Source organism: Lipophrys pholis (assembly GCF_963383615.2).
Source record: "Lipophrys pholis genome assembly, chromosome: 18".
NCBI classification, from domain to species: Eukaryota; Metazoa; Chordata; class Actinopteri; order Blenniiformes; family Blenniidae; genus Lipophrys; species Lipophrys pholis.
The window spans coordinates 10,745,176-10,765,915 of NC_137646.1; the positions used below are offsets into that span (position 1 = coordinate 10,745,176).

The 20,740-nt window shown below is 41.7% G+C and overlaps 1 protein-coding gene across 2 annotated transcripts; it reads right to left on the reverse strand.

The window, feature by feature from the left end:
* Positions 1–5,001: 5,001 nt before the first annotated feature.
* Positions 5,002–20,394, reverse strand: LOC308123644 (uncharacterized protein C4orf54-like). 2 transcript variants are annotated; one of them, XM_080486229.1, is made up of 3 exons: positions 17,647–20,394; positions 7,318–7,351; positions 5,002–5,933 (listed from the first exon to the last, which is right to left on the reverse strand). In XM_080486229.1, the coding sequence occupies exon 1, from the start codon at positions 20,367–20,369 to the stop codon at positions 17,667–17,669; it is 2,703 nt and encodes a 900-aa protein (XP_080342355.1). In that variant the 5' UTR covers positions 20,370–20,394; the 3' UTR covers positions 5,002–5,933; positions 7,318–7,351; positions 17,647–17,666. The 2 variants fall into 2 exon arrangements, with proteins under 2 accessions (XP_080342355.1, XP_080342354.1); XM_080486228.1 differs by having other exon boundaries at positions 5,005–5,933; positions 7,229–7,351; positions 17,647–20,386.
* Positions 20,395–20,740: the final 346 nt, after the last annotated feature.

Sequence of the window (20,740 nt, forward strand, 5' to 3'; positions counted from 1 at the left end):
GCCAAGAATCATAGACTCTGATTGGGCCAGGAGACAAAGACCGGGATTGGCCAAGAAGACACAGGACATGATGACCATAGACATATACACTAGACAATAGACATATACACTAGACGCCACGCAGCCTGTGTCCGCCCACCGCTCCCATACGTCAGAGCGGCCGCCATCTTGTGAGGGGCAAGTCTGACCCGTCAGCCTAAACAAGTCTGTGTGACAGCGATGTGTTTTCTGAAGAAAACATGCAAATATACATTTACATGACTGTGAAGAATCATTGCTTTCATTTTAAATTTTTTAAATTAAAAATTATTTCATTTATTTATTTATTCAATGTAGCATACTTATAGAAAGTATTGAGAGGAAATGGAAGAAGTTTGCAAATGGGACATTGGGACGGTGTCCTCTCCTTTTAGAGCAGCAACATGATGGAGCCATGACAAAAATATGCAAAAGCGTTTATTTACACACAATGTGACATTTATGTACAATGAACATGTACATTAGGGCACAAGTTATAACTTTTTTGTGTAACAAATTTAGATTTTGTTTTACATTTACACACAATAACATATGTACCTATTATACTTTCATTTATTTTTACATAGTTACCTTTAATATTACATAGAAAAGAATTGTTAGATATTTACCTATTACATATTTATTTATTGTTACACATTTATCTATTATTACATATTATATGACATATTCTCTTTCAGCTCTTCATTTATTAGATTTTTCCCTCTCAGTTCCTCCAGAAGACCACACACTCTGCTCTTTACCCTCCATTCTCCATCTTTTCAATCCTCTTCTCTCTTCAGGACACTGACTGGTTCTGAACAACTCATTTCTTTTGAAATGTAATATTCTACACACTGCAACTAAAATAGCCTCCGTTAGATGAATCGAATAGATGTCTATATTGTTGTTGTTGTTTGAGGGCGAGCTTAAGCCAGGGAATAGAGAGCACCACGGCTCCAGCTCATCTATGTCCCAAGTTAATGTTATATGAGCTAAACACAACGACAATAACAAAAAATATGTTTTTCCTACCTGTGGAAGGTAATCCCACGCAGTCCGTTGTCCTTATTTTGTCTGTTTGTACAACCAAAAGCAGAACAGTGATGCGGTATCGTTGCTGAAGTCTTGACAAATGCCCCTAACAAGATGGCGGACGCACTGACGTGTGTTCCTGCCAGTCGGTGAGGCGTCTAGTGTATATGTCTGTGGTGATGACTGTGCGGAGGGAAATACTACTTTAGTTAATAAATGCTTGTGTAAACTTTGATCATTTTCAGACCCGTTTTATTAGTTCAGTACAATGAGGTGAATCTCTCACAAATGGTGACCCCAAACGTTCTGGGGTGAAGGTAGCTGGGTGAGCTCTTCAGCGGAATCTGGCGCCAACATTTCAGGCAAGCAGAAAACTTCATTCTGACCTGTTGTGGAGAGTCCGCTGGAGGATCCATCTTACGCTGATGATAAATTGATACTAAATTTGTAAGTGCCATTGCTTTAGACACGTGGTGTTCATACAGGTCTATAGTCAAAGTACTGGATTGAGAGCGTCAATAACGCACGCGGTGCTTTATCCAAGCGTACCGACCGTTAAAAATGCAGTCCCGGACTGTGTTCTCTTGTATGATTTTGTGATTATATCGTGAGTTGGGACGGTTGCTTGTTAAGAGTTTGTAGTCGGGCAACCTCAAACCCACGGGGCCGGGGGTCCCGTGATCGAATTTTTTTCTCCCTGACAGGAGGAGAGCAGGATCCAGGGGATCAGACCCAAGACTCACAGAGTGGAGTTACGACGGTCCTACTACCCGACCCCACCACAGCACCGGGACCCCACCGCAACGGCACGGCCCTTAAACTCCAGACTGAGATTGGCTCATCATCAGACCAACGCTCATCATAGACTTTTCTTAGTATTTGTACTTATCTGGCCTGTCTGCCACTCTCTCTCTCCCTCTTCTTTTCCTCTCTCTCCCTGTCCTATCCCATGTACTTCTCCCCCCAACCGGTCAAGGCGGATGGCCGTCCTTCCAGAGTCTAGGGTCCGCCCCACGGTTTCTTCCTGAAGAGGGAGTTCTTGAACTTCTCTCCATGCGAGGGAGTTTTTCCTGGCCACTGTTGCTTGTTACACCTGCTTGCTTTGGAAGGGTTTAGTTGGGTCCTGTTGTACTCTATCATTGTAAGAGCGCTTTGAGATGTTTGTTGATGTGATTTAGCGCTTTACAAATAAAATTGAATTGAATTGAATTGAATTGAATTGAATTGAATTGAATTGAATTGGGGGTCCACTTGATCCGTGTGACTTAATAAATTATGATACGACGCTGTAGTTTAGATTAGTAGTGCGTCAGTTAACACAGAGGTGATTACCTAAATGTACCGACCATGTTCTCATGATATTCTGAGATTTTGCATGTATATTGTTGGGATTTATGGTTGGTTATTAGCATTAAATTACTCTAAGTAATAGATTACTGAAAGTAATTTATGAAAAATTGAAATTATTAATGGAAGTAAATGGTCATTTACTCATTAACACTCCTAAAGTAATTGAGTAATTACTTAAAAAAAATTAATAAATTATCAAAAATTATTTATTAATAAAAAATGTTTATTAATTTGCATACATTTGTTATTCATGTATTAAAAATACATTGGGGCACCACCAGATAAACTGGAAATAGCTAATACCAAAATATCAGTACAGTTAAATATCAGGACGTTAATGTTAACACACCTCCGGACCTCCGCTAACGTTTTAACAGTGGTTAACTCTCACCATGGCGTTCACTGGCAGCGCTGCGTTCATGATACCAGTTCAACAAAGGAAGGATAGAGTGAACCGTGGACTTAACTTTAATATAAGTTAATACTCTCATGAAGAGTTATGAAAAATAATAATAATAATAATATATATATATAAATGGATATTAGATCATAATTAGTAATCTCAAAATAATACCTGGAGTTACCGAGTTACTATCTCCTTCCCTCGTATTATATTTTTTCACCAATGCCGCCGCCATCCCATCATATTTGCTGTTATGGAGCTTTGAGATCAAATCATACGGACTACATTAGATATTGGTGTTTTCTAACTAAAGCATGTGAAATACAGACATGTTAAACTCACCTTGATCCTAAAAGAGAGGATCTAATTCTCAGCAGCTCCGAATCATGTATTCCCTCTTTACCATAAGTACATGAGGCTGGGGCTTATTTTTCAACATTTGGGCATTACATGGTGAATTTCTACTCCTTTCACTTTATTTCTGGAAGTGTCTGAATCAAATGCTTCAACATGGAGGAATGGAGGGGTAGAATGATAGAACGCTGCTCTACAGCCGTTTCCAATAGCAACCCATGTAAGCACACGCTGATTGACAATATAAGTTCTCTTTCACATGAAGTCATTAAAAGGCTCATTTTATGGCTAAAAAAAATCCAAGCTTTCATTTACAGTAGTATGTAGTTTGTTTAGTAGTTACTGATGAACCAACAGTATTGCTTTATTATAAAGAAGTTCTGTGGAGCGTCTCAAAGCACAACACAGCCTCATACAGACCTCTCCCTTCATGGCCACAAAGAATCTCACGGCCAGAGGTTATATGATCTCGTTCCCTCGCTTTTTTAATTTGAGGTAACAACTTATTATCTTGTCCCACGCATTATTATAATTTTTTTCTCTATGGCCAGTCCGAGGCTACGTACAATCCACTTTCTATATCGTTCGCTCGGGTCAAAATTTAAAAAGAAGAGGCAACATGATGCCGTCGATCATCCAGCTCAGTTTTCATGTTCCACTTTATTATCCTGGCAGCAGCGTAGTTTGTCATGTTTTATGGTCGTTTTATAGACGAGATAAAAACACTGCGCTGCCGTCCACCACAATGTTTAAGACAAAACGCGGAAGCACGGAGACTTGAGAGTGGGCGGAGCCTTGGGCGGAGTAGCATCAGGGATGTTAACCCGTGACGTTAACCTCACTGTTAACTTTGACAGCGACCTTAACTAACGGGATGATTAACCATGTTTTGAACAACGTATATTTAACGGTCGGTTAGCTAATGACGGGTTATGGATTTAACCGGCAGATAGGGTTTAACCAGTGGTTAAAATAACTCAGTTTTGAACAACCGGGCCCTGGTCAGGCTCACAGGCTGATCTTAAAGTCTTTGGGAAGTACTGCAGCACCCCCTATGGGTCGGCAGAGGACCTACACATCTTCAATTTTTCTGCATAAAAATGTCATAAAATAACACTCACCCCAAAAATATTTTAAGTCAGTCAACCCAAGCATAAAAATATATTTTTAGGTTTTTTTTAATCCCCCATCTCTCCACATGTTGAAGTGTCCCTGAGCAAGACACTGACTCCCAAACTGATTCCAGTGGACGGAATGATCGCCTTTGCATGGCAGCTCCTCCATCGGTGTGTGAATGTGTATGTGACTGAATGTGACTGTCAATGTAATGCTTGGGGCTGTTAACCATTTATTATCATCAGTTTTTATTGTTCGAATGTTGTCTTCACGTGAAAAACTCTGTTTGGGGTTGTTGGTGTAATACTTGTGAATGTTGTGTGCCTTGTAACTGAATCTGCAGTTGCTGAGGCCACAATTTTCTTTTCACTGACAGATATTACATGAGTATTACAAATTCTTCGACACATATTAAACTCACAGAACCCAGAACAGATGTTGTCGTGGCGACACTCTCTCAGCAGAAATGGTTTTAGCCAGGTTGTTTATGTGAGCTGATAGCTTCATACTGTATGTTCACATACCTTAATCACTCCTTCGTGTTGTCAGAAAGAGTGATTTACCTTTCTTGTTACGTTCTGGATTTTCTGGAACATTTTGTTGACATGTCCTCACCTGCTCCCGCATCTGATTCTACTCCACCCACACACATACTCTCATGATACATACAGCTGTGAATCATTCTCATCACGTGGTAACATTTTAAACATTTTGATCAGTTAACAAGTGATGGGGAAGAGTTCCTATAAGGTTTTATTTTAATGGCGCTTTTAACACACTGCATATTTACAAAACACAATGCAAAAGTGAGAACGTCTGGAAATCAAGTCATGAATCGAAATTTGCAATGCTTGATTTTTGTTTATTGCCTTTATTCTGTCATCAGGTCACCAATTAGTTCTTCACTTTCATGATCCGGTCTGAAACAACACTTGTTAGACTGTCACAATTAAAATGCATGAATAAAACAGATGTTTCACTAGAGACTAACCAATTGAAAGATTCAACATCAGACACAGCATCACAGCATCTCCCCACTGATTCAACAAATCCTGGCACATAGAATCACAAAACACGGCAATGACAGACGTTTTTACTATCTGATCAACTCATAAGCAGGACCAGTCAGGTTAAGACATGGCAGTGAAAATTAAACGAAAAGTAAAATATGGGAAGAATTACAGCATGTACAATGTGAGAACCTAAAAATATAATTTTCTCTGGTTAAATATTGAAACACACTACAAAGAGTGAAACACAGATGTATGATCCGTGGCCCCTCACCGTTGACAGCGCGACACATTTCCATGTTTACTTCCAATTGCAAAAGATGAAGAGTCCAATATTTTCAGTGTAACCAATGATTGATGGCTCAGAAAATATATATTATATCAACTGGCAATGACATTTAACATAACTTTACAAAAATATAATTATCTGTTTAAAATGTATCTGTTTGAAATTCAATATTTGAAACTAAATATCAATACGCAGGTCTTAACACACACTGAACAGTCACAGTCAGTCAGTATAAAATTTATTCAGCATTGAGCAAACTTCAGTCGAGCCCATTTATTCAAAGTTGTGAATAAAGGATCACTTGGGAAAGCAGGAAGAAAGTAACACTGACAGCAGTCCAGCATCCCCTAAAGGCTCGCCCCTGTGGAAAGGGGAAGAAAATAGAATTCACCAAAATGTTCACGTCAAAACATCAACAAATGTAACATGTCAGGTAAAAACATGTTGAGTTAAACCTTTAAAAATGAGTCTGCGCTTCCCTGTTGCATGCATTTTAAAATTGATCAACTCCATAGAATACCAGGTCCGGACGGCTGAACACACACAAGCACAACATTGAATTTCATACCCTGCAAAGGGATGTGGGTGGAGGAAGTTATTAAACATATTGAGGCAAAGAAAAAAAAAAAAATTAATAAAATATAGAGCTATAGTTAATAATCAGTTAAAAGTTATGCGGAGCAGATCTGCACCCTTTTAACACATTAATAACAGACATTTAGAGTAGTAGTCCTTTGTCTTCTTTTACTCAATGACAAAATGCTTATTATATTATTCAGAGTTGTGTAAATTGATCAATGATTGGCACATTGAGTGTACAAGCAGTTTTTGTTTTTCCTGAGAGCTGCCATAAACAGCCACACAACATCCTCACTGGAACATGTCAGGGTGTGGAGATATCTTAAAGCAGAACATAGGAAACAGTGGAATAGTTTGATTATAATGAACAGCGGTTGAAGCAACACAGCTTTGTTCAATACAACCAATTTGATACCCCATCTAAAAAGTAGAGACGCGGTGGTGTAGAAAGCAATCACTAACAGTTTATTTATTGGTCTTATTTAGCAGAGAGAAGGCCTTAGAACAACACGCAGAAGCAGTCATGTGTATGTAAACCCTGGAGAGCAGCTTTAATCAATACATATAACAACCAGTCTGCATGAAGGCAGCTTTTGGCTCGGTGGTTCATTCTGACGTCTTATATTTAACAAGCATGTGCAGTTTAAGACTCTGGTCCTGAAAGTGTTCATGGTCTTTATTGAATACACTTGCATTACATTTCATGGCTCTTCCATATCTGTGGAGTTAAGTGGTGTATTGTGTGGTTGTCAGGAAGCATATTGAATGTCGTGTCCCACATGCTTGTGTGGCAGGGTTGTTGTTTTTTTAACCCGGTTGCAGACAACGCCACCCGGGGAATTTTGCGCCAGGAGATGGTTAAAATAATGAAAAGGGATTAAAAGGACACACAGGTATGCTCACAAATCAAGGCTGGAGATGTGATTTCCCACACTAAATATTTTTTTAAATCAATCAATTAAAAGGGGAACTGTAATCGTAAAACCAGGGCAACCATTAAAAAGACAGTGAAAGGTCAATTTGCTATTGCTGGGGGAGAAAACAAAATGGTACAGGAAGCAGGGGGGTTGGTCTTACCAGGCAGCCAGCAGAGAAAGGGGCTCAACCTATAACACCACGTGACACACCAAATGAGGGACACTGCAAAGAAAAGAGAAACACCTCACCCTGGGGGTCTGGCTGCCAGAGTCCCCACAGCTCCTGTCAGGCACAAAACAAATGGTAAATACCCCCAGCAATAGGACAATAACATTAAAGAAATTATCAAATAAAATACAAGAACACCAAATTTATAAAGAAAACAAAAATCAAGAAACCAATAATTCAATTAACTATACAAAACCCTCATTTATAACAGTAAAACACAGACAATGGCAGGGGACAAATGACAAAAAACATAAAATCGAGCCAAAGTGGATTAAAACCACTCAAAAAAACCAGAAGTGGATTAAACCCAGCCGATCTCTATAGAGCTGGACAGAATAGAATTGTGGGCCCGAGCAGGTAGAACCCCAGTGGCACAGAACTCAGTAGAACAGCAGGTCTGCAGGGAGCGGCAGCCAGCTTTAATCGGCTGCTCACTGTGACTTCGAGCCTGGAAACAAGAAGGTTAAAATGTTCGGCTACGTCGGCCCATTATCCATCGCTGCATCCACCACCAAGTCAGGGTGCGGGGCAGGTGTGGGAGGAGCCTAAATACACTGCGCTATCAGGGGCACCGCCCACTAACCAGTGCACCAGCCGTGAGGGAGGAGAGAGCAGGGAGGACGGAGCAAAATCCATCCTGCTACATTCGTACCTTGTCTTGTTTTGTGTCTGTGTGAGGACCGGGGTGGACTGGGGCAAAAAATCAGCCCTGGCAGTTTTGGCTCCATCTGGCCCATAAATCTGCATATATATATATATATATATATATATATATATATATATATATATATATATATATATATATTTATTTATTTATTTATTTATTTTTTCCAGTACATATACACTCACTGGCCATTTCATTAGATACACTTGTCCAATGTAAATTGAAATAAATCAGTGCTCCCATTGATTCCACATTAACAAAGCTTTATCATTTTCAGTTTTTGTTGAAATTGTTGCAAAGGTAATAGTTTTACGTAGTGTTTGTTATTGAGGTTGTAATGGGTGGTGGTGGCATACTGGAGTGGAATGTATAATTAAGTGTTCCTAATAATTTCTCACTGTTGATGTATGTTAATGGATTGAAGTTGGACAAAAGTAAAAGGAACGCACAGCTCAATATAATGCACTTAAGTACACCACCCCCATCCACTAAGACACATGTGTCAAACTCAAGGCCCGCGGTCAAATGTGGCCTGCCACGTTTTTTATGTGGCCCGTGAGGGCTTAAAGGTCTGACTTAAGACAGTCAGACCTTTAAAAAACAAAAAAAACAACAACAAAAAAAACGTATTGTTTGAAATAGATGCGCACAACACACCTTGGGGGCGCGCCTATTGGAAACATTATGGTAATTACGTGCCTTTCCTGACGTGTAAGTAGTTCTGAATTTGTGCATAACCAGATTAAGATATTTCCCGCGCCGACCCGTATTCCACCCGATGAAAGACAACGCCCGTGAGAACCACACGCGGCGGTGAGAACCCCCCCCCCTGCGTGTGCTGCGTTGAGGCAATGACACGGGGGCACGAGGGCCCAAAGAGGTGTGCCGTGCAGCAGCTTGGGAGAGGGGCAGGGCGACTGCTCCCTCCAAGCCCCGGGCCGAGCGGTATTAAGAATAAAAAAAACCTCTTACAAAAACTAATTGACTGTTGTTTATACACTTTTGCACCAACTGCAAAATATCATTTTATCAAGTAGTGAGGTTTGTTTCTTCCAGCACACCACATCTTTGTAAAACTTCATTGACCATAAACTACATTTCCCACAATGCATGGCGATTCTATTAATCTTTAGGTTGTACAAACAGACAAAATAAGGACAATCGACTGCGTGGGATTACCTTCCACAGGTAGGAAAAACATATTTTTTGTTATTGTCGTTGTGTTTAGCTCATATAACATTAACTTGGGACATGGATGAGCTGGAGCCGTGGTGCTCTCTATTCCCTGGCTTAAGCTCGCCCTCAAACAACAACAACAATATCAACATCTATTCAGTTCATCTAATGGAGGTTATTTTAGTTGTAGTGTGTAGAATATTACATTTCAAAAGAAATGAGTTGCTCAGAACCAGTCAGTGTACTGTTCCCCGCCTGTTCCAGCAGGAGAACCTCAGCCTGATCCCAGTAGGAAGTACTGTCTGGCTGTGCTCACACAGCTGGGCAACATGTCACACCTCACTCCTTTTAGACAAACTGACATGTACACAAACATTATTATTATATATATTGATTAGGATAGCAGATCAATTGATTGCACGTTGCACAAGCAGTGAATTAATGTGATAACACAGGACTCTGAACACGTAAATCCTGTTTTTCCCACTAGGACCTCTCCTATGCACTGCCCACATGTCCTGATGCTTTGACAGCCAGACTCAGTGAATCCATGGCCGAGGTGGAGAGTCTGAGAAGAGAGAAGAGGAATGAAAAGATGGAGAACGGAGGGTAAAGAGCACAGTGTGTGGTCTTCTGGAGGAACTGAGAGTGAGAAATCTAATAAATGAAGAGCTGAAAGAGAATATGTCATATAATATGGAATAATCGATAAATGTGTAACAATAAATAAATATGTAATAGGTAAATATCTAACAATTCTTTTCTATGTAATATTAAAGGTAACTATGTAAAAATAAATGAAAGTATAATAGGTACATATGTTATTGTGTGTAAATGTAAAAAAAAATCTAAAATTGTTACACAAAAAAGTTATAACTTGTGCCCTAATGTACATGTTCATTGTACATAAATGTCACATTGTGTGTAAATAAACGCTTTTGCATATTTTTGTCATGGCTCCATCATGTTGCTGCTCTAAAAGGAGAGGACACCGTCCCAATGTCCCATTTGCAAACTTCTTCCATTTCCTCTCAATACTTTCTATAAGTATGCTAAATTGAATAAATAAATAAATGAAATAATTTTTAATTTAAAAAATTAAAAATGAAAGCAATGATTCTTCACAGTCATGTGAATGTATATTTGCATGTTTTCTTCAGAAAACACATCGCTGTCACATAGACTTGTTTAGGCTGACGGGTCAGACTTGCCCCTCACAAGATGGCGGCCGCTCTGACGTATGGGAGCGGTTGGCGGACACAGGCTGCGTGGCATCTAGTGTATATGTCTATGGTCTAGTGTATATGTCTATGGTCTAGTGTATATATGTCTATGGGACCTGCTGACCAGCCCGACACACTGGCCCACAGAGACACCGGCCCACCGGGATTGTGCCCGGTATGCCAGATGGCCAGTCCACCCCTGGTTAGGACATATACTTTTCACATTCGACATGGTTTCTGTTGACGGTGTAAAAAAGCCCCCCTTGTTACTGTTGACTTTCTCTCTCTCCTTTGGAAGACGCCCAGCTTCACCTGGACTTTTAGCCAATTACAAGTTGACTCGGGCTCACTGCTGGTAGCATTCGGTCCGAGACTGTTGCCAGTAGTGCATGTTATCCGCACGGACGAGCTGCCTGGTTACAACTGACCTGTTTTTGTGTGTGTCTTTACAAGTAAGAATGGGTATTTTGTTGTTCTTCTACTGTCATTGCTAGATTGGTAGTGTTTTGTCTGCTTAGCGTTGCTAATGCTTTGCCTCCCTGGCTTGGCCTCATGCCTTGACTTTCCTTTCTGTAGATGCATATAGTTTGTAATTTATCTCTGTTATATTCGCCATAAATCCAGCGAAATGGCGATAATGCACGCTCCGCCCGCATGTCCACTCATTGTCAAGTGACACATCCCGGTGCGGCCTGTTGTAGTTATTCATGCGACCAGCAGAGGGAGGCATTGTTGTGCAAATGGTAATTTTTCCCCCCCATTTCATGGTTGAAGCGGTTTCGGCCCACAGAGCAGCCTTGTTTCATTATATAATGCCAGTTTCGGCCATGTTTATATTTATCGTTATTATTTCAGCTCTATTACTATACTAGCATATAGTGAAGACAAAGGGATGTTTCTTTCATTATAGGCCATTTGCGTTCTGCTAGTTATGTTAAATTTCTGTTTTTCTGTTTCAGAACCACACTAACACAAATGTTTTCATACAGTTGTGAACCCAATAAATCATCATCCAATGAGGAAATCTCACGTAATTCTGACCGATCACCCGCTGTGAGCCCTAACTAACGATCCACCCCAGTTCTAATTCAAGGAAGCCAGTCTTCTTCCGCACAGACGGTATTATTACAAAACACTCTATTAGATTCCATTGCTATGCAGATGATACACAAATCTATTTATTTACGAAACTAGATGATCCTGATCAACGTCTCAAACTAGAAGCCTGTCATAAATACCTGGATGAGCTGTGTTTTTCTGCTTGTGAGCTCAGATAAAGCAGAAGTTATTACATTTGGCCCAAAACATCTCAGCTGATTGAAAATGCTGCAGCGAGAGTACTGACAGGAACGAGCAGGAGAGATCACATCACTCCAATATTAGCTTCATGATATATTTAGAATAGAATTTAAAACCCTTCATTAAACTTATACAGCTCCTAACAACCAGGCTCCATCATATCTTAAAGAGCGTTAGTCCTATGTAACCCCAGAAGAACACTTGGTTCTCAGAGTGCTGCCTTCTGGAGGTTCCTAGGATTTCCAAAAGTAGAATGGGAGGCAGAGCTTTCAGCTTTCAGGCTCCTCTCATGTGGAACCAGTTACCAGTTTCAGTTAGGGAAGCTGAAACAGTCTCTACTTTCAAGGTTAGGCTCAAGACTTTTCTGTTTAATAAAGCTCACAGTTCGGGCTGCTTCAGGACAGCTTTGTCACAATCACCAGCTGGACCTCTGTGACTCAAACACAGAGTTAAAATTCAAAAGGTTTCTTCAGAAAAACTGCTTCCAAACAAACCAAGCTAAGGTAGCCACATAAAGGGTAATCCAGACAGCAGGTGACAGAGAATAAATCTGGTCAGTACATGAGGAAACACTACGAAAACACTTGAAGGAATGGTGGATGTCAAGACACAGAGAATCTGGCAACAGGGACATGAGGGAAGTGAGTTTATACAGACTTATGGAGGGAGAGACATATTGTGCAGAGCAGGGATCGGCAACCTCAACACTCAAAGAGCCATTTGGACTCTTTTCCCACTGAACAGAATCACCGGGAGCCGCAAAACCCTCTTGACAAATGAAGATAACCCTGCATATATCGATTTTAACCTCTGCATAAAAATACTGGTGAACAGCGGATCAAAAATAAAGAGAAGAAAAAAACTGAATCTTTAAAATGAACTAAACATATCTAAATAAAAACATAACACGCCCATGAGGACTTGATCTCCGGCCTCACCACATAGCAGGTTAGGATCATAGCTACTGCACTACAGTGGCTGTGCAGGTGAAGCAGCTTCAGATTCTATTACAGCATCACTTAGTTCAATCTTTACAATAAAAGTTTTGGCCCCAATTAATTTTTCCTTTGCAGAAAACACTACATACGGTGAGTGAGGAGAGGGGTAGAGAGGCAGCGACTCTTTTCCGACTCAGAAGCTTCTGACCCACCAGGAATAGACCAGCACCCTCTCTGTGTTAAGAGTCCTTCATACGTCTGCTGCCTGCTGCTACATTATTTAATCAGAGCATATACTGTATGCATGAGTTTGGGTTTTTTAGAACCATGAGGCCACGTTTACACGTACCTGGGTTTTTACAAAAACGGATGTTTCCCCTCTACGTTTACAAAAAATCTTAATTGACACGGACCGCATATCCACCTGGTTCAGAGCTGCTATGAGCATGCCAAGCCTGTAGGGGCCAGTGTAACAATAAGCAAGAAGCCATAATAGCCAATCAGAATCTTTTCAGGAATCATCGTTTGTGGAGACTCATAGCTGCGTTTTTGTGTAAATCTAAGGCGCAAATGCAGAGAAATATCACAGTTTTTTAAATACCTGGGTATGTGTAAATGTGGACTGTGTGTGATTGGTGTGACTTTCAGGGGAGACTTTCCACACGAGAATACCGCTTCACGTCAACAAACCGTTTTTGGCCGATCTTCCACACGAGGCGGCGTTTAAAAATTATATATTTTTTTTCTTAACGCGGGTTCCAGAGTAGGGAAATTCTAAAACCCTGGCTCGGCTGTGAGGTGTGGACGGCAAAGACGATCATCTGTGAAAAAACGATGACGTAATGTTATCTAATGACCACAACAATTATGGACTACATGCTCCAGGTGGTGCTGCAAAAGCTACTGATACCAGCAAGAGGATTAGCAGGAGCACAGACCTATATAACAAGGAGTTATACAGAAGACTATGAGAAGGAGTCGACGTCTATATTTCTTTGTGCTCTGTCTTCTTCTGCGTTTTTGGTGTATATGGTGAGTCACAGCGCCCCTAAAGGCCTGGCATATGTACTACTTGCCCTGAAGCCGCATGTTGAGCCATGCTCATAGTGACGTGTGGACGGAATTTCTTTTTAGAACACCTGGGAGAAAAAAGATGGTTTTTGCTTGAGTGGACGTGGCCTCAATGTCATTCAGTTGTGTAGATCTTCATTATGTAGCGCTCAGGGAATAATTGCCACTGTCTGTCGCAGTGAGGTGAAGAAGTGAAGGACCTTTGTCAGCGTCATTCCTTCACACGTCTGCTGATTGTAGTGGCGATCGTCACTCTCCATGAACCTGCAATATTAACATATCTCATCTGCTGTAAACCCTCCCATTATTATTGTTTACGTGCGCTGCTTTGCGCACACTGGTTGTGATGTTGATGCTGTTTATTAAAATGTCGGTGCACTACACAGCACCGCGGTCTTTCAACAAGGTGCAGACGCTCCTCTTAATAACAGGAGAGGAGGAGATCGAACGGCAGCTGGACCCTGCCGTGCACAATAAGAACGTTTTCCGCTGTGTCACATAGAAGTGAGTAAAAATCGCTGAATTTAAGTATTTCGCAATCAAATCCAGGGCGGAGATCCCGGGTGAGGCAGTGGAGAGCTGTGCCTCATATCATATACAAACTGGGTCACATGACGCTGCCCGTTTCTGTTCCTCAGCATATCGCCAATATGAACTTTACTGACAGGGGCTTTCTAGCTCATTTTGTTCGACAACCTTTATTAAAATTGAATAAAGCACCAGAATTTAAAGTTTGAAAAATAACAGACGTTTTTGCTGAAGGTCCAAATTAAATTTGTGCAGCACACATCTCATACTTTAATTTGTTTACAGTATATATGAATTGGTTAGACGCAAGAAGGGTGCTCTATCCATTTCAATAAAAGAAACTTTCTTTGTAGGACAAATATGTTCCTGTGTATATGTTTGTGTTGGTTTAATTGAAAGAGGAATGCTGATGAAGCATTACCAGTTGCATGCTGTTGGATGAATAGTAAAATAAGATGCTCTTTTCAGTTCTTCCAATTGTAAATCTGAATCTGGATCTCGGAATCACTGACAGAACCAAAATGCAGACTCACAGAGTTCCAGATCACTGGTTGCTACAAGAGGAAACACTAAGAAAACACTAAAAGGAATGCTGGATGTCAAGACACATAGGTACAAAGACGGTCTGGCAACGGCAGCGAAGTGAGATGAGATACTGAGGAGGGGGAGACGGGTGAATCACATTAGGCAGAAGTCAAGAAATCACACACTGAGAGAAAGCAGACAGGGACAGGAAGTCAATGGTCAAGCTTTTATACATGATTTGTCTCATCTTGATTGGTCCAGAGCCTCATTTTGATAATATAGAATTTACATGGCAATAATTTTATGATGAGTTCTTTACGCTCATAAGTAAACATGCACTCTGGTGCACCTAGTAAAGGGGTGAAACAATTCATGGTTCTCGCCTGAGATTGTGACTATTCTTAAAGACAGGGATGCGCCTGCGCTCTCTCTCTCTCTCTCTCTCTCTCTCTCTCTCTCTCTCTCTCTCTCTCTCTCTCTCTCTCTCTCTCTCTCTCTCTCTCTCTCTGTCTCTCTCTCTCTCTCTCTCTTTCTCTGTCTCTCTCTGTCTCTCTCTGTCTCTCTCTCTCTCTCTCTCTTTCTCTGTGTGTGTCTCTCTCTCTCTCTCTCTCTTTCTCTGTGTGTGTCTCTCTCTCTCTCTCTCTCTCTCTCTCTCTCTCTCTCTCTCTCTCTTTCTCTGTCTCTCTCTATCTCTCTGTCTCTCTCTCTCTCTCTCTCTCTCTCTGTCTCTTTTTCTGTCTCTCTCTCTCTCTCTCTCTCTCTCACACACACACACACACACACACACACACACACACACACACACACACACACACACACACACACACACACACACACACACACACACACACACACACACACACACACACCTGTTTCACATTTCAGTGGTGCATGTCCTGAAACTCAAACACCACAGATGTGATCGACCTTAAATTAGTTTATCTACTGTAATTATATCTCAGCTATAACATCAGAATTCAAAACAAGTGTGTCCATTGTCTTACTGGAGTTTTCATTTGAAAACATGTGCATGACTGTTTCTGTCCCTGATGCCTGTTACATGCATGGTGGTCTTGAAAAATGATCAGCTCACAGTGCCCCCATCACGTCTGCAGCAAGTGGATTTATGTTTGTTTCCTGGTTGCTCTCTGTCTCTGTCCTCTCCTGTCCTCTCTTTCTATTCCCATACTCCAACTGGAACAGCAGAAAGCTCTGAGCCTGGTTCTACAGGTTTCTCCTCTCCTCCACCTCTTCTGCTTGCTCAGGTGGAATTGTTTGTTTTTGTTTGTTTTTAGCAAATTTGCTTGGCTTCCTAGTCTCCCTGTCATCAAATGACTCCTGAAAATAGCTCGCTGACGCTGCTGCAACTCAAACCTGCCAGCCAACGGCATGATGAGCAGCAGCAGCTGAACCCTCTCTCTCTCTCTCTCTCTCTCTCTCTCTCTCTCTCTCTCTCTCTCTCACACACACACACACACACACACACACACACACACACACACACACACACACACACACACACACACACACACACACACACACACACACACACACACACACACACACACACACATGTTTCACATTTCAGTGGTGCATGTCCTGAAACTCAAACACCACAGATGTGATCGACCTTAAATTAGTTTATCTACTGTAATTATATCTCAGCTATAACATCAGAATTCAAAACAAGTGTGTCCATTGTCTTACTGGAGTTTTCATTTGAATACATGTGCATGACTGTTTCTGTCCCTGATGCCTGTTACATGCATGGTGGTCTTGAAAAATGATCAGCTCACAGTGGCCATTGGTGTTAAGGAATTTCTGGAGGTTTTCTGTCAGGTTATAATCCAAATCTCCAATTTACAATTGCAAATCTCAAATGTATTTATTTAAAAAACCCTACATTAAATAGCACTGGGAAATTGAAAATCTAAACCAAATACCAACAATTAAAAAAAAGAAACCATTATAATTCTGTGGGACACTGAAGGTGGTTAAATCACTCTAAAATATCTCAATAGATATTAGTTTCCTTCTCAAAACTTGATTTCAAGAGGAAAAGCCTGTAAAACTGACAGTATGATTCCAAATCAATCATCTTTATATCTCCAAACAACAGAAAGTTTGGTTTAATCCAGTGACGCAGCTGATCCATGAAATTTTTGTGCTTTTCTTCTTCATCTCTTCACGTCAAGATGATGTTCATTTCCTCCTTGAGGTTTGAGTTTTCTGGATATAAAGTAACACTTAATACTTTTTTCTCATTTGGTTGTTTTATTGATAAAACTGTATTTTTTCATGTGAATTATTTGTTATAACTCATTGGTTTAACATCATGCAATGTTGGTTTACTTGGGTTCCAGAATGACCAACTAGAAGTATCACAAAGTTGATCATAGTTTGTTTTCCTACTCATGAATACCAGAAGTTTCCTCATCCATCCATCTTCTATGAAACCTCTTCCTGTTCAGGGTCACGGGGTTCTGGAGCTAATCCCAGCTAACTATGGGTGAGGACAGGATACACCGGGACAGATCTCCAGTCGATCACCGGTCAAACACAGACCCAGAGAAACCACACACACACACTCACATTCACACCTAGAGAATATAATAAATATGTCCAACCTATCAAAAGCAGGAAATGTGAGGTAAAATCGAAATGCTCTGGCAAATACGATATTGTTTAGTTGATTCTGCATTACTCATAAGGACCACACAATAGCAGTTCTTAAAGACAAATTTAATCTGTAGTTCTTTGCCATTTGAAGGTACTATAAAATACAAATTTGATTGTACTGTATTAGAAATCTTTTTGAGTGTAGATTATTAAACGGATTAAAAGTAGTCACGATGACACAAAACATCAACGTTTACCAAAACACACAGAAAACTCATGAACATGAACTCAGTAGAATCTACTCACCAGTTGATTTGAGCCGTCACTCATCTGTGCTCCACCACAAAGCTCATAGTGGTCCCATCAAAGGAAGGTGGGGCAATGATCCGGGCCCCTTGTTGAGAATTGAAGCTGATCACTGGTCGCTTGACGCTGGAGATTCCGTGCGGTGGCCTGATGGCAGTTGGCGCTGGTTGTTGAGCCCCGCTGGCTGTGTGGGGAAATCTCCCAGTGGTCAAATAGACAGGACTGTCCATGTAGACGCCCTCAGTCTGATGTGAAGAGACTTGCTCCTCACCACCAACCAATGACTGTACTAGTGGTTGTGTGGGCATCACAGACGGTGCAGACATGAAGCTTGGGTATAACATATACGCAGGACCAGGGCTGAGGGCCAGATGTGGGATCGGGAAAGGTATTGGTGCCATGGGAGGCTGTGACATGGGCACTTCCACGTATTGACCAATTTCTGGGTCAAAGAGACGTTTAGTTGTTAGCTGGACTGGAGTGTCAACCAGGTAATAGTTTCCACTGGAGGGATCTAAGAGCATTTTCCTCTCTATCGTCTGGAATGGCTCAATATTGATTGGCGGGTTGACTGCTGGGGAGAAGCAGTAGAACTGTGGCAGGCTGGGGGTCATGCCTCTTGGTAAGGAGTGGTAGATGGACGCTGACGTGCTCTCTGGTGAATGAGTTTCCATCACAATGCTCGAGAGTTTCCTGGCCGGGCTGTGGTCTTTCTGGTTTCTTATTCCAGTTCCCATTTGTCCTGGAGAAGTGGCTTCGGTTAAAGTATACAATGACGGTTTATCTTGCGGTAAGGACTGTTTGTTGCTGGTGGGATGAGAGTTGACCGGAATGGTTAAGTAGTTGTCATTGTCAGTTGATGCACTTGAAAATCTGTCAACCACTTTTGATTCATCTACTTCATTTCCACGTTGTCCTGGCTTATTATTTTTTAATGACACGGGCAATTTTGGAAAATCCAGGACAGGATTTCTTGTGTCGATGAGGATTTGTCTGTTGGTCTTCAGCTGTGGTGGCGTTGCTGTTGTACAGGATTTGACACTGGTGCTGAGGCTGAACATAGCGTTGCCCCCTGTGGTGCTCCAGGCTTGTACCGACGGAGGAACCTGCCGCTCTTTGTCATCTTGCTTCATCATGCTTTCCCTGATCTTGTTTGGGGATGACTTATCACTACTTGAACGGGCCTTTTCCATACTGTGTCCTCTTGCTCCTCCTCCATCAGGCCCCTCATTCACGTCCTCACTGGCTATCATTGACAAGAGATGGCTGTCTGTCAGCGGCTGAGGTTCATTCTTCCTTTTCCACTCATTTTTTTCAAACACATAAAGCTGTTCCATGGTTTTTACAGCCGCCTGGAGTTTCTCCAAAGCTGCCTGATTTGGTATCTTCAACTCGGATTTCTTATCTACAGTGTCAAAGGTGTTTTCTTGCTTCTTGGGGCCGTTTTCAGTCCTTAATTCAATGCTTTCCTCTGAATTTGACATGTGGGTCAGAGCTCCCCATTGCAGAGGATTAGTTTTATTTCCCTCTGGAGACAACTTGTCTGTGTCACATTGCTGCAGTTTAGTTGCCTCAATATTCTCTGAAGGTTTTTCATAACTATTAGTGTTCACAGATTGATATTTTATCACTATCGGTGACATAGAATTGAGATGTCCGTATAAATTCCTTGTTTTTTCCTCTTGTTGGCTGTCGGAACAGTAAAATGTGCTTTTATTGTCACTATTGTCAGATGGAACAAAGTGATAAGAGCTTTTAACCAGTTTACGAACGTCTCTCACTTGGTGAATAGGCGTTTGCAATTTTCCTTTAGTGTCTCTAACATCTCTTACCATGAAATGCGGCACTTTATCTGAAGCCTCCCCCCTGGGAACTGCAGCCAGCTGGTATTTGGAGTCATCTGCCTTGACGAATCTGGCTGCCGTACAGCCGGCACTGGGAGAGAGCAGCTTTGAGGCGCCTGACGGATCATTTTGATTTCCCCTGGTGCTCCTCAGGTTTATTTTAATTTCCGGAGGTTTAGATGGAGTCACATTCCTGGAGTCTGCGATGTACAATGTGCTATCAGAGCGCAGTTTTATATCACCTCCACTTCCATTAGGAGAGTAAGACGTTCTCTGTGGTTGTTTTTGAACAAGTCCATCGTTGGACTGCCGTTGTATACTCGGCACGAACAAATGAGACATTTTGGTTGTTTTACTTCCGTTTTCTGAGTGCAGTCCCTTCACGTTGCCAGCCAATCGCTCCTCCACAGTTTGATGGTTTTTACAGTCCTTTTGAAACTCGACCTCTTCGTCCCTCCAGCATTTGAACGTGTTATTTTGGCCACGAAGCAGCGCGCTGTTAAACGCCTCCAAAGTGCCTATTTTGGTAACAATGCCAGCTTCACCTGTCGACTCCGAGTCTTTTGCAGGAGCTGCAACGGCTCGTTTCCGAGAGCCGGTGGTGGGATCAGGGGAGCCGTCTGAGCCGTCCGGTTCCTCCACGCACATTTCTGCATATTGAGAGCTGCTGTGAAACTCTGAGGCATGCCTGAGCTGCTCCCTGCCGCCCTTCACCACCGCGTCGCTCTCCTGGTGTGCAAAGCATGATGAAGGCACTGGATGCAACTCGCTGATCTCTCCTCTTTCCATTTTGCGCTCCTGCTCAAACTGAATTTTCTTAGAAATCACATTTTTGATCAGGCTGGACGCCAGGATGGCTTTCTTGTGTGTGTCTTCCATGGTCTTACAAGGCTGCTGGGTCTGTCTGTTTTGGCTGCTTAGCAAAATGTTGGTAACTTCATCTGTGGAACGTGATCCTGCAGCCTTTTTGCAAAGTTAGTGCGTCTTTCACCCAGAGACATTCCTGATTTGACATTGCAATGAAAATTCAGAGACTCCGTGAGCCTAATTGCCCTGCCGTGCCCCCGAGCTGAATCATCTCTCAGTTTAATGTCTTTGGTGGGTGGCCATGCTCAGCGGTGCTGTTCTGTGACTTTAAATGAGGTGGTTGGGCTCTGAAGCCACTGTCACATGTTCACATTGCCAAATTTCAGGTCAACAAAGGTGGACTACCTTTTCTTTTTTTTTAAATAGGTTGCTCTGGCTCAGAT